This window comes from Acanthochromis polyacanthus, chromosome 11 (assembly GCF_021347895.1).
Source record: "Acanthochromis polyacanthus isolate Apoly-LR-REF ecotype Palm Island chromosome 11, KAUST_Apoly_ChrSc, whole genome shotgun sequence".
In the NCBI taxonomy this organism is placed as follows: domain Eukaryota; kingdom Metazoa; phylum Chordata; class Actinopteri; family Pomacentridae; genus Acanthochromis; species Acanthochromis polyacanthus.
The window spans coordinates 23,568,252-23,584,146 of NC_067123.1; the positions used below are offsets into that span (position 1 = coordinate 23,568,252).

At 43.2% G+C, this 15,895-nt stretch overlaps 1 protein-coding gene across 4 annotated transcripts in view; it reads right to left on the reverse strand.

The window, feature by feature from the left end:
* The window catches only part of LOC110958714 (growth factor receptor-bound protein 10-like), a 55,364-nt gene that overhangs the window by 19,076 nt on the left and 20,393 nt on the right, over positions 1-15,895 (reverse strand). For 2 of the 4 annotated variants that reach the window (XM_022205377.2, XM_051955455.1), the window contains exons 5-7: positions 14,612-14,735; positions 3,048-3,204; positions 518-633 (exon numbers count right to left, since the gene is read on the reverse strand). In XM_022205377.2, the coding sequence (XP_022061069.1) occupies positions 518-633; positions 3,048-3,204; positions 14,612-14,735 (397 nt within the window). Of the gene's footprint in view, positions 1-517; positions 634-3,047; positions 3,205-3,371; positions 4,257-4,649; positions 4,976-14,611; positions 14,736-15,895 lie in introns of those variants that run through there. The other 2 variants (XM_022205378.2, XM_051955456.1) reach the window with 2 other exon arrangements.

Below are 15,895 nucleotides of genomic sequence, written 5' to 3' on the forward strand. Positions count from 1 at the left end.
CACGCTGACCCGAGCTGTCCAAGGGCTCCAGCTGTGAGTAACATGATATTTTCTGGAGGTCTGAAGCAGCTGCTCCTCCACAATTCCCATCACAAGTTTTTAATTTTGTGTTGAGTGCAAATTATTGAATGTTAGTATTTAAGATGAAACATTCTTTGTGCTAAATATTAGCATGTTCGCATTGATACTGATTATTAAACACAGCCACACAGTGCAAAAGATGTAGTCTTTCTGTCTTGTGACTATCAAACAATATTTTGAAAATGAAATTATTGGAAAATGTATTTTCAAAGCTCCTGAGTATTTGATGTCCCACCTAGAAAACACAAAAATCTGCAATTTTTTTCTAATAAAACCATCAAATGTAAAAGTATTGACTGTTTTCTACCATCAGCAGGCCCCAATCCAAAAATATCAAGGATGAAAAACCGCCTGAACTCCTGCTGTGAGTGCGTGGGGCTGCGTGCTAAAGCGAAGCAGTCAGAGAAAGGTCATTTTAGGGATGCGAGAGACTCACCAGGGGGTTCCTGAAGAATTCATATTTGGCATAGTTCTTCCTGAAGAGGAATTTACTGTCGCTGCTCATGGAGGCTTGAACCTGAACCACCAGCTCGTGGTCCTCCAGACATCTCTCTGTACGAGGACACAGAGACAGACAGTGTTAGACCCCTCAGCTGTGGTGTCTTTGGATGGTGCTCAGGGACGTCACCTGAGGCAAACCCAGATTTAAATCAGCGCACAACTTTAGGGCTTATTCACTAGTAAAAAAAAAAAAAAAGTTGTCAGATTTTTAGGGGGAAAAAAAATCAAAACTACAATTTACAGTCTAACTATAGTTCCATTGTTCATTCATGGATTAATTTAAGGGATTCTGGATGCTGGTTGGCAGCAGAACAAGCAGCTCCTTTGCATGCATTTCCTCCTCCTATGTTTAACACTGACGGCATATTTTCAAACGTCATTGTCACCAAAGGACCTTGTTTGCTGTTTAAACTGTGTCCTCTAGCAGGAAGCAACAACTTTTGACATGCAGGGATGTAAAGTCAAATTTTAAGAATCAATTCAATTCTGGTGAAACACTGGGGGAAATGTGACTCCTGCACGAATCAGAGAAATCAGTGCATGTTCTGTGGATACTGAAATTAAGTCTAATCACATTCTGATCATCTGTGTCGCTTTTGTGTGTTAAAACGATCCCCGACGGGAGTTTACAGCCACATTTGCCACGACGTCACCGACTGCACACATACAATGACACAGCAAGAAAAATCGCCTGTTACTAAGAGACGAGCAAGAGGTTAAATGAGGAGGGGCTGTGAAAAGAAGATGCACTGAGAAGCAGGGAGGGAGGAGGTGAAGGTGGAGAGGAGAAGTGGTATGAGATGGAGAAAGGAGGGGAGGAGGAGGAGGAGGTGGTGCTGGAGAGAGGGGCATTGCAGGAAGATGATGTCATGTATTTAGGCTGATTGCTGAGAGCAGCGAAGCCATAAGCAAAGTACAAGCCACAGACAAACACACAACCACACATTAAGAGCTCACATAGGCCTAACCTGCTCATTGGGCACTGCAGAGGCCCAATTACTTTCTGTGTGTGTGCATGTGCGTGCATGTGTGTGCATGTGTGTGCATGTGTGTGCATGTGTGTGCATGTGTGTGCATGTGTGTGCATGTGTGTGTGTGTAGGTGTCTTGGAGTTGTGGGCATATGATCTCACAGTGAGGCAGATTAGAAACTGATAGTGGCAGGATGTTCCAGTTCTGCGTGGACACACACACTCCACTCCAGATGAAGTTTTATTGAGGCCAAACACACACATTTGTAAATGCACACACACACACTCAGTTGCACATAGATTTTGGTGAAACTGTAGCCAATGGTTTTGCTAAAAAGAAAAAGTATTCTGGCTGCAGTTTAGGGGTGGAAATGTCTGGACACTGTTTGTGTGTCAGTGTGTGTGTGAGCGCTGGCTACAAGCAGGGGAATTTCCTGTGGAAGGTTAAGGAAGGATTGATTGGCTAGCAGGGCTAGGGGCTCGTCCGACGGAGACCCGCGATTGGTTCCTCGCGGCTCTGGTATGACGCTTTAGTCCAGGCCTCTCTCTCTCTCTCCGCCCTTCCCCCCTTTCTTTCTCTTTCTCTCTACCTTCATCTCTCCCTCTCTTTTTCCCTCCCTCCCTCTCCTCACCTCACATTCCATCTCTCCAGTGCACTTTTTTTTTTTTTTTCCAGAAACACAGATCAAGCAGGAAAAGCACAAAGCGATCCTTTGACTCTAAAAATACGACTTGGGGAGTAGGAAAGCCTCACAGAGGACAAAGACAGACCCAGAGCGAGGAAAAATAAATAAATAAATAAATAAATAAAGCTTCAAAGGGAGTCACGGCAAAAAGTGAAGACGCGAAGCACGAGTCTCATGTTTTTCTTTTTTTTTTCCCCTTTTTATCCCCTGAGCAAATTATTTGGGAGGGAACGGGCATGTGAGTCGAACATGGAAAATGCTTAATCCTACAAGCACCACACCCCCCTCTCGGGCCGTATAGGCATACAAGCACTTGTGCCATGCTCAAGTGAACATACACACTGAGGGCACACACAAGAGTATCTCCACCCATACAGGGACACACAAAAGGAGTACAGACACACGCATCAACACAAGACTGATACAAACCACAGAAATTTTCAGGGATGTACAGAAAGATAAACCCTTTTGCTATTCACTTTGGCAAAACTTTCTGAATCTTCATGACGTATTTTCATGTTATGTACTGCAGTGTGTGCCATAAAATCAAGTTTCGTATGCATTTTTACAGAAAAAAAAAACGAAAAGTGACTGCTCTTTTTTTGGGAAAATATAACTGATATTGTAACAGTTTTAATTCTGGTTGATTGAATTGAAAGTTCTTCTATATCGCCTAATACATGTAGTGTACAAGCAGAGGTGCCCAGAAGTACGTTTGATGTTCATCCTTGCAAAGGCAAAGCAAAGTAACAATATAAATGCAAAATATAGACACAACGGCGCATTAAATCTGCATGGCGCATTCTTACCGAGGCCGAGGATGGGGTGGTGCTCCACCAGCGTCCAGGCGTTGTCGTCCAGACAGTGGCTCTTGTAGACCAGCAGCTGGCACACGTCTCTGGCCGTCATGTCGGCAGGAATCTCCACCACTTTACCGGCCCCATCCTCGCTCCACACCTTCACTATCTGAAAGCACACACAGAAATGACGATGGGAATATGTACGCAGGAGTAGTGAAGGTCATGTTTTCACAGGCAGGAAAAAGTCTGAGGCAAGGTGCGTCCTAAGCCGCTTTCAGGAATTCTAAATTGCAGAGAAAACAGAGAATGCAACAGATCAGAGGCTACATTTACCTCCATAACCAGGTGCTTTGCCAAGTCCACTCTTAGAAAAGTCCTGTTCACATTATTCTGTCAGTCGGACATGAGAAGCGCTTAAAAAAAGAACGAATGATGACGTCCAGGAAAGGTCGGTCGGCCCCTGCGCTTTCAGTTCAGCCCTTTTGTCCACACCTCAACCAAACTTACTAAAACGCACATCCTCAAATAACGCATGTGAACCCACAACGAGACGCTTTCTGCCGCACGCAAGAAGATCCACATTCAGAAAAGTCCAAAAACCACATGTTCGCACTTGGATGTTGAAATAACGCAGTGGGTGCATTTGTACGTGTTGCATTTTGTCATTAAAAATGTCACCGCTGGGAGCAGCAAGCGGGTAGAGTTCAAAGCTGGAGTACCTCCCATTGTTGCGCCATTTTGAACCATTTCAGCCAAGTGCCCAAAGCGACATTTAAACCGGGTGTAATTTTCCCTTCTTCGAGTCTGTTGCTGCACAGATAACCACAGACCAGCTGCTTCACACCACTGTATGAGCAGATTCACACACACTCAGCACCGACAACTCGCTCTCGCATGCAGTGAAACGCACAAACACACAAATGTGAGCAAATGAACATCGGAAAGTGTCTGCAAAGCACGGAGACGACTCAGATTATCTTCCAAACATCTGAAAGAAACGGTGTGTTTGTGTGTAGGTTTGTCTGTGTGTCCTCACACACCCACGTACTAACATCTTCTGTCCACAGCAGGGATTCTGCTGCCCTGCACTTCAAGGAAAACCACCGGGGAACAACTGTTGAAAATTACATGAAACAAGACACAAAGCTGGTGATGGGCGAGGGGATGGAGGTGGGGGCACGGAAAATTAAGTCGGACAATGGCACCGCAAAGTGGAAATACACAAAACGCCAAAAAAAAAAAGGAAGAAAGAAAAAAAGAAGACAGCAACGGTGGCCTAGAAAAGACACAAAACATCAGAAGCACCAGCACACCGACATGAAGAAAGACACCCAGTGCAACCAGAAACAACGTCACAGCGGGTCTTTACCTCTGCACAGCCAGAAGACTGCCTCCTCTCTTCCCACATGCCCCCGAAAAAAAGTAAAAATTTATGACGCATGAGTTTTGTTTGAGAAAACTTTTAGAAGCATTGAGTCGACGGGGAAAAACGCAGAAGTCCTCATCACTGCAAACTGACAAGCACACACAAATGCACGCACACGCACACGCACACACACACACACACAAAGCTCACGACATCCAGAGAAAGAAACACATGAAGTGTCTTACCTCCACAGCCTGCAAGAGGCAACAGTCTGGAGAGCAGGATGGCATTTTCACACTGAGACGCTCTCCAGTGACACACAGGGACAGGGAGAGAGAGGGAGGGAAGGAGGGCAACGGGAGGAGGAGAGGGAGGAAAGGAAGTCAGGAAGAGAGAGAGAGAAAGAGAGAGGGAGGGAGGGAGGGATTGGCAAGGAGAATGCAAGAGAGGTAAGAGGGGGGAGGCAGTGACAGAGGAAGGACGAGGGTGAAAGAGAGACGGAGCGAACGGGAGACAGCCTGCCCCTTCTTCTCGTGCTGGGCAGCATAAAGGCTGAGCTGCGAGGAGTGGTATGAGCAGCCGAAGCTCTCCTCCCTCCCTCCCTCCCTCCCTCCCTCCCTCCCTCCTCACACTGGATTAACCCAGTGTGGGGTTTTTAAACGGTGAGCTGCTACCTGTCACGTACTCTGCACCCTTATCTTCAGGGTCCTGTTTCAATCCCCTCATCTTCTACCTCGGTCTCCAAAAAAAACCTTTAAAAAAAAGAAAGAGGAATCACTGTCAGCTCCTTGTGCTGATGGCGCCACACCAAAAGTAACAGTCGTTCCCCCTAAAGCACGCCCACAACTCCTCACACACATGCACATGAATAGAGAGAACAAGCTCAAACTACTAAGCCAATCACCGAGCATTCACACATCCCTTATTCTTATGCATCCACTGACATTTTCTTTGAGCTGCCTGACGGTTTCAATTTCTACCCCCCTCCCTCGCTCGCTGGCTCCCTCTTATCCTCCTCCTCTTCCTCTTCCTCCTCCTCAGCTGTATGTGAAATACTAGGCAAGAGTGTTAGGACTAGAGCAACATGTGTAACGCACACCGACAGCTTGGAGGTTCGCGGGGAAGGCAAGCCTTTAAAAAAAAAAAAAAAAAGGTGATTTGATCTGAAGCTGTATGGATCACGTGCCGGGTGTTTGGGCTTTGCAAGAGGGGTCAAGGGAGGGGTAGGGAGTGAGGGGGAGACGGAGGGGGGGAGGTGGTTGCTCAGCAAATCTGCCCGGCCTTGAGAGAGGTAGAGAGGCAAAGAGCGAGAGAGCAGACATAAAGGAAAAAGAGGGGAGGAGGGCAGAGAGGAATAGAGAAAGAGAAAAGAGGGAGCGCTATGGAGGAATGTCAGTAATGCAATACTGAGTCATAATCAGGCTCATGTGTAGAGCACAGGCCAACCCAGCTGCCCCCTAATACAGTGTGCATGAGAACTATGAGGTGCAAACACACACAGACAGACATACACACACTCTCTCTGTTTAAAGAGGAAGACAAAATGTAAACTATGAAGACCAGCTCCAGGAGTTTTTTCCCCCCACTTTTCCTCCATCCTCACACTGCAGAAGCATAACCTTCAGCTCTTCCTGAACACGTCTGTGTACGGACATTAGTTGTTCATGTATGTGATGAGCACATGTGGAACAAAGGGTGGCTACAGGAAGAGCCAACAAGCTCGCTGTGTGTGTCCGTTTTACATCCATTTCCTTTGTTGTGTCGCCTTCATCTTTCTGTTTTCTTGAGTTTGTGTGCTCACTGGCGTGCTTCTACCTCCAAGGAAACCATCAACTCTCTTTACCGTTTTATCTTTACAGGATGAAATTTAACTCACCTTGGCTTGTCCCCCACCTCTGTTTTCCCCTCCCCCATTTCCCTGTCTCTCTCCACCAGAGCAGGCTGTAGTGGGGGGTGGAAATGTACGGCATTATTTGTCTCCTGTGGCTGCTTATAGCAACACACACTGACAAACACATGTAAAAAAAGGGCTCAGAGTCGCAGCATATTGAAGTGGAGGGTCATGGACGGACACCTGTGTGCACAAAAACACACACACACAAGCACTGTACGTATGAGGTCAGAGGTCAAACACAATAATCTGCACCGGGGTCAGGCCCACTTGACCAAGAGGTTTATGGGCCCCTAAACCTATCAGGAGACATGCAAACACACACACAAACACACAACAAATAGACACACTCATGCACCAGGTGACACAGACACAATCAGACACACAAGTGATCTGGTTGTTTTAAGCCAGAGCCGATCCCTTCCATGGTAACACGACCCACAGTAAAAGAGTCTTGACTCAGCTTCGGACACTATCCATTATTCCTAGTCTGGAATGCTTCATTATTTCTGGGTCATTGTGGCAAAGAAATGTGAAAATATATATGTAATATACAGGGTGTCCATAAAGTCTTTTTACAATTTTAAGGATTTATTATAAAGACAGTTGATAAGATCTCTTAACCACATTTGTTTTTATTGTAATCAGTGTTTATAAAATTTTTTAATCACATTGAAATTGTGTGTTTCAGGTATCCTGTTGGTGAAAGAGGTACTGTTAAATGGAACTCTAAAAAATGGCTACTCCTCAGACCGGTGGATTGGAAGAGATGGGCTAATTCCTTAGCCACCTCGTTCACCAGATATCACTCCCTTGGACTTCTTTCTATGGGGTTATGTTAAAGATATCGTATACCGAACAAAGATACGGGCATTACTGACTTGAAGTAAAAGATTTCTGATGCCATTACCATCAGTGATGAGGCTATGCTACAGCGAACGTCGCAAGAAATCGAGTACCGTCTTGACGTGCTTCGTGCAACTAATGGTGCCCATATAAAGGTGTACTAAATGAGGTAGAAAAATGTTTACAACCACTGATTACAATAAAACAAATCTTGCTAAGATATCTTATCAACTGCCTTTGTAATAACTTCTTAAAATTGTAGAGACTTTATGGATACCCTGTATATGATGATGGTTCTTGGTTTATTAGTGTAATGTGGACTAGGGCTGTGACTAAAAATTAAAAGCGACAATTTCTTTCTTGAACAATTATTTGGTCTAACATCAAAGAAGATGGTGAACAAAATGTCTGTCACAGTTTTCCAGGGCACAAGCTGAGGTCTAACCAGCAGTACAAACCTCAAAGATATTCAATAAAGTAAAGCAGTAAATGCTAACCAGCTTGCAGACTTTCTAGTCATGAATGAATGAATAATTAGACAGGCAGGTTGTTATTTTTTTCATGAAAAATATAATGCATTACTTGCCAGTTATCTTAATATGAAGGGTGTGACCATGTCATTTACTGCAAAATTTACTCAAAAAACTAAACAAACTGATAAATCCTTACATTATAGTGCTTTCAAAACTTTAATACTGGTGTAAGAAAACCTCCAAATGATAACCAGCTGTGTGGTGGAGGCTGCCATAGGAGACTAACACACCCATCACTAATGTCAGCATCTGAATGCCGGTTGGTGGTGACTCCCACCCTGGTCAATTACAGCATCATCCTTCTTTCATGTCTGTGAGTGGTCGGGTTTCAGGCCAGACAGAGCTGATTAGCTCTGCAGACAGGCCAAACTCAATTTCACCTCACAGGAGCGCCATCACAAAGCCTCACTGAGTGGCTCTCCTCCCCACGACTCAACCCTGACACGGCAGGGTCTCCCTCCTACACACAGATACACATGCATGTGTACATAGGCTCAAAACCCCTGACTGATGTACATCTACTGTTCAGTTCCAGGAATGTCTTCATGTGTAACGATCACCCGTAGGTTTAACTAAATAAAGTCATGTGGGCGATGGTGTAATCGATCCAATAAAACAGAACACAAGTCCAATTTTGACCCACTATATATATTAAAAGTTTGTAAAAAGAAACTTGAGTGGGTTTGATGGAAGGGTTCACAGAGTGATTTATTATTCCATGCAAAGATCCATCATCCTTCATCTAATTTGAAAGGAAACGTGAACCTCTCCTTCGCCAATTCCACAGCAAAATAAATATCTGCTGCAGAACTTGGTCATGTTCACAATATCATTGATCTTCATTGGTAAAATCCCAAAAACAATGTCTGTGAGTAAATCAATAAGCAGACCTTTGTACATTTCAGTTAGTGTTGAGAAAATGACCTCCACCATGAGTTGATCTGTTGATCTGGTCTAAAATGGTCACAGTAAGGAGATGCCGCTTTGGATAGGGTGGATATGATTTGTGGTTGAATGTGCGACGCTATGGATGTGGACTTCTTATCAGAAAGAATGCCAAAGTTATTGGAAGGGAACACAAAAACAGTTTGTTTCCACTGCGACTCATTGGAGGTTCCGTTTGTGTTGATTTTGCTCGCCAACTATCACTTCTTAACTGGTTGAATTGTTATGGTTTCTATGTGAAATCTGAATCTACTGAATAGTTTGACATTTATGACCCACGTAATCCTCAGAGAACACATTCATGTGCGAGTGTGTGTGTCAGAGAAGTATATGATCCCTGAGAAATTACAAAGATGCGTCATCACAACGCTTCGGCATGAAAAACATTTATTGCCAGGCAGAAACTCAAAAGTCTTTAAAGACTTAACTCCTTCAAACTCTTGATTTGAATTTACAGTAAGGCATGATGATTTCCGTTATCCTACTGTGGCCTAGTGCTTATTTAACAAGCATCCCATCATTTCACTGCTATCATTACACACACATACATGCACCTTATCTGATTGCAGTCGGTCAGCAGACCATTGCGTGCAGAAGTACATCAGCTGACCCGAGACAAAGCGGGAGGTAGGAGTCCTAAATAGAGTGTGTGACTTAGAGCTTTAGTCTTAAATTAGTTTTCATGACATGGCTACAGTACAAATAACCATACATCAATTGAATAAAACACGTATTTATATGGAGAATTTTGCCACTAACATTGATTGTCTTACAGTATCACTAACAATCAGTGATAGCATGAAAAACAGCTTATACAGTAAAATACAATATTATGAAACTGCTACATACTAAAAGACTGCTTTCAGAATTATCTTTTAATATTTATTATGAGTTTCCAGCTTGATAGGCTGGCTGATTTGCTCTTATCTGCTAGATTACCACTGGTCAGTCAATTGCTGGTGCTACAATCAAAAGGAAAAAAAGCATCAACAGCCTTCCAGGATTAATGTGTTACTTCTGACAGTGGGAGGAACAGACTACCTGTGAAAACCACCACATTCTCACAACGTTGATCTCCACCAGACTCATGGAGACGACTAGGGCTGCGTTTCATCAATGTTTACCTGAAGTCGTCTCCAAAGTAAGTAGTCATCAGTGTGGCAGTATTTTGTCAAAGCAGATGGCCTAAAAGTTGACGGCAAACTTTGCAAACACCAGTTTGTATATCACAGCTCAACAGCCAGCAGAAGAAACAGTAGGCTGACTTGTCTGTTTTATATTCTTCAATAGTTCTGCTGCTGGGATCAGCATTTGATATAGCTTTATATTTTCACATGAATATAGGAATAACGTGCTAACGCTTCCGACTTAACATGACATACAACTTACATTAAGTATAGCTGTAGAGGCTAAGCCGATGCTTAAAGCCCCTGAGGTGCTTCACCAAGACTTAAAAAGTTGACGTGTTGACAAACTTTACCGCATCTGACAAAGAGAGCCCGAGACAAATGCTTGCATACCAATAATCTATGCTTTTATTGCTCCAAACAACTGTAGTTCAACAGCCTTCATCTAAAACAAACAATTTATCATAACCGGCTTCTCCAGCAGTCAAAAATCTTTTACCTTCCAAGTGCAACACCTTCCCGGACAAAGATTGGTTCCTATTTATAATATAGCGCGCTCATTGGCTCCTACAATAGCTCAGATTAGTGAGAATATCATCATTCTTGCAAGTATTTGCTCATGAATCCGAAAACTAAGCACTGGATAAAAAGTCTGAGGAGGACAAAGTCATCAGAATTCACTTTCTGACAACCCTCAATATCTCTTTAAATTTTGTCATGGCCCATCCAGTTATTTAGGTTTTTGAGTCTGGACCAGAGTGGTGGAACAACATTGCTAGTCAATTAAGCCACACTGCCATCCCAAGAGCTCTGCCGCTGGCATAGTTATAAAGAAAAACACCCTACTGATCAGACCGCAGATAGCGCCAAAGTATGCTTCCTCTTTGTACATAATCTGATTTAACTTTTGTAAAATTTCAAAAGCGCCAAATATTTCAGTAATCAGACCACACACTGGATAACAAACCATGAGAAATTTACTTTTTCTCATCCCCCTTTTCCCTTGCATCCTTCCACAAGGAGGTCAGAGGTCAGGGTCAGTTGAAGAGCAAAGCTGGAAGAGGTTCAGTGAAGCTCAAAGCTACTTCAACAGAGTGGAAGCTAGCCAACATGTGGGGCTTGAGCCTAAGACCTTTGCTTGAGGCCGAGAGACAGTGTCTTTAACCACTGGGGCTCCCTGATGTCGGTAATGCCGCCTCTGGCCACAAACAAAAGCAGGAGTTGCGTTACAGTCACGGTCATGGTGCCAAAGAAAACCCATTCGCCCAGTGATGACCTAACCAAACCCTTGTGAAAGCTGAGAGAACATGACTGAACTGTATGGTGTAAGACTCAACAAAGTGCGTGGGAAATGGCTATAATCAAAAACCACCATTAGGTTCAGTCAGACTACTGAAACAGCTTTGACCTTAGCAACTACCAGAGTCCATTTAAAGAGTTAATAAGGAATATCATGAGATGGGTATTCCCTCAAACCCGTTACTAAAATCTGATGGTGACACAGCGATGTTATTTGATCATGATATCCTGAGGACAAATCCATTTATGTTATCAAAGGCAATGCAGGCTATAAACCTGTTATGTCATGCATATACAGTTTTACTAGCTCATAATGTGAGCTGTGTATCCTTCTGAGAAAGGCTGAAGCTTAGTGAAGAATTTTCAGATTCCAACCCCACAGCTGGAGGGAGAGAGATCCTATGATGAAGCCATGCCAATGCAAATACAATGCAACTATGTCTGCAGACCAACGCACGGCACATCTGACAGTCCTGTCTGCATTGTTGTGTAAGCCATTCTCATTGCTCCTCAGACTACATAATTCAACTGACCTTCACATATCCATGCATACATGTACTCCGACATCTACACTAGCTCTACTAGCCATGCTGTTCACTTACATGGCATTACACAACATAGCGTGTCTGGAGCAAAAGGCCACGTCGTAGCCAGTCTGTCGCCGGTCTTGCTTAAGTGAATTGATTAGTGATGGTTTCATTCAATCAGCTGAAGGCTAACCACAGCTCATTTTAAGCATTAGAGTGTGTTTAAGTACATGATGGTTCCACAGACATCCACCTAAAGAGCCGGGTTATTACTGTGGCTGGATTAATCAGCTGCAGTCAAATGCAGGGCTGTAGAAAACTGACCGACTCGTTGGTCAACACGCTCACATCTTACCAAATTCTTATTGGTTGAACAATCATCAGTGTTATTTCCATTAGGAGAAAAGTGCTTCATCAATGGCTGTCCAGGAATAATCCATTATTTTAGCAAGGAGGAGGAACAGATGTGTAAACACCACCATATTTTCACAACTTTGTACTGGCCCAACTCAATGGAGAATGCATGGTCTAAATTATTTACTGAACGTTTACTCTGAGGTGGCTCCAGACTAACTGAAACTATTCCAAACAAGATGTCAGTGCAGCTACATGTTGTTAAAGCAGATGGCCAAAAAGTCAAGTGTAAACTATGCAAGCATGAGGTTGCATATAACAGCTCAACATCTGGCATGGCAGGTCATCCAGAAACAGCAGGCTAAATGGTGTGTGGTATACAACAACTCTTGCATTGGAATTACCAGTTAAAATAGTTTCATTTTCAGAAATCCCACGAATATGTGCTGGGCTCACTGGTCTACTCAAAGAAACTTATTTCAGTATAAAAATAACTAGGTCAAAATGATTTGTTATGCTGCAAATTCCATTTTTTATATTCAGTTTCAATTAAATTAGGTAATCCGTGCAGTTCATCTATAGTTGGCCTGCAGACTTTATTTCCCCATGACCAGTCATTTGGTTTCAAGACTAAGTACGATCCAAGATTTTCTTTGGTAAACTATAGCCCCGGTCAACACATTATCGTACAAGTCTACAGCAGTCTTAGAAGCATTGTGAGACGGTATTCAGGCGCAGTGCTGCTTTTAGCTACCGTCTGCTGTTCTCACAAAGACAAAAATGCCAATGTTCAGCACGTAATGCTAACATATTCCTTTTCTCAATGCCATCATATAGCATGTCCAATAGCATAAACAACAGTAAACGGCACAAAACACAAAGATCAGCTGATGTTGATGCAAATGTCAATAGTTTTGCAGATGTTTAGTCAAAAACCAAAGGCTTTCTGTATTCAAGCATTCTCAAAATTCATAGAAATCTATTCAAACAGTGAAGGTGTTGAGGCGAACCTTACAGTTATAGCAAAAGTCAATAAAACACATTGCTGTTGGAACCGTGAATGTCTGTGCAAAATTGCATCCCTGGAACCACACTGATAAAACTGCTACACAGCATTTCAAGCATTCATGTGTCATTGTCACATGAATTAATCAGTGTTGGCTATGATTACGGTGGAGATGTGCCCTTATATGGCATATTTCCAGTTCCCATGATCCCCATCACCTCTAGTGACACATTTATCAGTCTCATAGCCACCTCCTCTGCTTCTTCTGCCAAAATCTTTTTTCTCTTTTGCTGACAATGATAAGCACAATGGAATGTTGGAGGTGATTTTTCCACATGCCTTATTCTTCCAGCACAAGCTTTATCGCCGTTCACCTTAGAAGAATACTACCATCTTCCTGTTTTTTGCCTATAAGCAAGCTTTAAAAATGTCCTACATGCCCCAACGTGGTTCCATGCCATAAAAAAACGGAGTAAAGATGCTGCCAGGCCTCTGAACACAAAACCCAAACTGCAGGTGCAACTATCTGATTACACTGATAACAACAAAATAAAAATGTAACATGTATCGACTCATTATTTGCCTTTTTAGATACACATGGCAATGTTAGATGAACAAAACTGAGGACAAAATGAGGATGATCTGGGAGAGAGCCATGAGGCAACATTTAGTCAGCTCTCACAAACACACACAAAAGATCCTTTGTCTAAACTGCAAACTTGCTCTCTGACTCCAGACCTTGTGAGATGATGTCAATTCAATGCAAAAAATACTGCTTTGCCTTGTCACATGTCTGTGTGTGCGTGTGAACTGAATAATGCCACCTGTGTGTGTTTCTGTGTGTGCATTAATTGTTGATGTGGAGTGAGCGAGCATGTAAAATAACTTATTATTCAGGGTGGGCATCCTGGAAACATCTTTGAGAAGGATGGAACATTCCTGGGACAGGAGGCTCTACAGAGGGAAGGAAGGGCAAGACTGTGACACACACCCACACACACACACACACACGCAGTGAGGCCAAGAGCCAGGGTCGAAGCGTGTGAACCGGAAATGGGCGCCTGTCATGCCGGAGCCAGCAGACGGATTCAGAAGGTTCAGAGAGATCCGACCTGTAGACGTTCCCAGCCATATTCCCAGCTCTGCCACGGAAGTCTGCACTCTGTCTGCAGCATCCTGCTCAACTCCTTCCACAGCAAAAACACGCCTGTCACATGTCTGCATGTGTGTGTAATTGTGATTGGTAATGATGATTCTCTAACAACACGCATAGGGTCAGATAACCCGGGTGAGCTGTTGTGTAATAGAAGGAAAAGCTGTACGCAGCCAAAGTCAACACATGCTGCTCTGACCTGAACATAACAGACAAGTCAGCTGGTTTCAAAACACATACTTATATGACGTATGCACACATATCCCCTCTCTCACGACTGTGGCCAACTAAAGCACAGCAAAAATACACCAAGGAGTTCAAAATCTATCCCAAACTTCGTCTACAACAATTAAATTACTCAACTTAATAGTTAAGATGTGCTCAGAAGTCAGTAAATTTGTGTTCTGTCTATAACAGAACTGAAAGGCGGTCACTCAGCCATAAACCTTCCAATACTTGACCATGTCTGCATCTTCTACAGAGCAGTACAGATTCAGTGAGTGTGTATTAGTGCAGGTGTGCTTACGTGGTTCTCGGAGGTCTGAATGGGGCTGAGAATGGGGGATCCTGCTGGGCTGCAGAGCTCAGGGAAAGGATTGGGGATGGCGGGCAGGGAGGCTGGACGCAGATGCTGCGCTTCCCTCAGGCACCTGCAGAGGGAGACACACACATTCATGTCACCTCCTCAGCTCAACAGCAAATGATGGCACTTTGTAAATGAACATGGGTATCATTTGGGATTGAAAAGGTATAGCACACTCAATACTTTAAACTTAAAGGTTAATTTCAACTCTGACCTTTGATCAAGCAAACATTAGCAGAGCTTTGGCAAAGAAAGAGAGATATTCATTGTTAAAACTATGATTTAAACTTACTTTATTGTCATTAAACTGTTCTGGGGAATCATGCGAGTTTAGATAATGACACAATATAATAGTCTTGACATTCTGTTATAGTCAGATCTGCTGAAGACCACTGTCTGGGCTTGCGCTAGCCGATGCGCCACGGTGCCATTGGCGCATCGTTTTGCTGGATGGTGATCAAGATTCGGGTGGCTCCGACCATTTCCGAGAGAAAAAGTTTGTTTTTCTTATATTATTGCTCGGGCATTTCAAAGAAAAAGTAAGTCGAACCCTTTTTCTTGCTTTTTGACTGCGCCATCCGGCGGGGCGATGCACCAATGGCGCTGTGGCGATCAGCTAGCGCAAGCCCAGACTGTCCTTGGTATTGTTCAGTGGGTAACAACAAGGATGTGTGGTGTCATCACTACCTTACTAATTTTTTCTAGTAGCTTTGCCATCTTTATATGTTCAGATCCTATTCCTTTTGAGACATTTTCTGTTCCCTGTATGTTTTATTTAATCCTTAAACGTTACTGATCCTGTTTTGCACAACATAACACCAAACAGGTGCATTGCATCCTGGAATATACAGTCAGGTCCAGAAGTTTTTGCACAGCGATGCAATTCTCATAATTTTGCCTCTGTATGGCACCACAATGGATATGAAATGAGGAAATCAATATATGACTGAAGCACAGAAGTTCAGCTTTAATTCCAGGGATTTGACAAAAATATTACATTACCCATTTAGAAAATACTTTAAATTTATTTATTTTTTTTACATTTTTTAAACATTTTCTACATTCATAGGCTCAAAAGGAACTGACTGATCAGTATTTTCACAGCCGGGTGTGGCCAGTTTTCTCCTTATCTCACAACGAGTTAAGAAAATTAAAGGTGTGGAGTTGATTCCAAGTGTTAAATTTGTATTTGTTAGCGGTTGAATGAAAGCACTCAATACCAGCTCA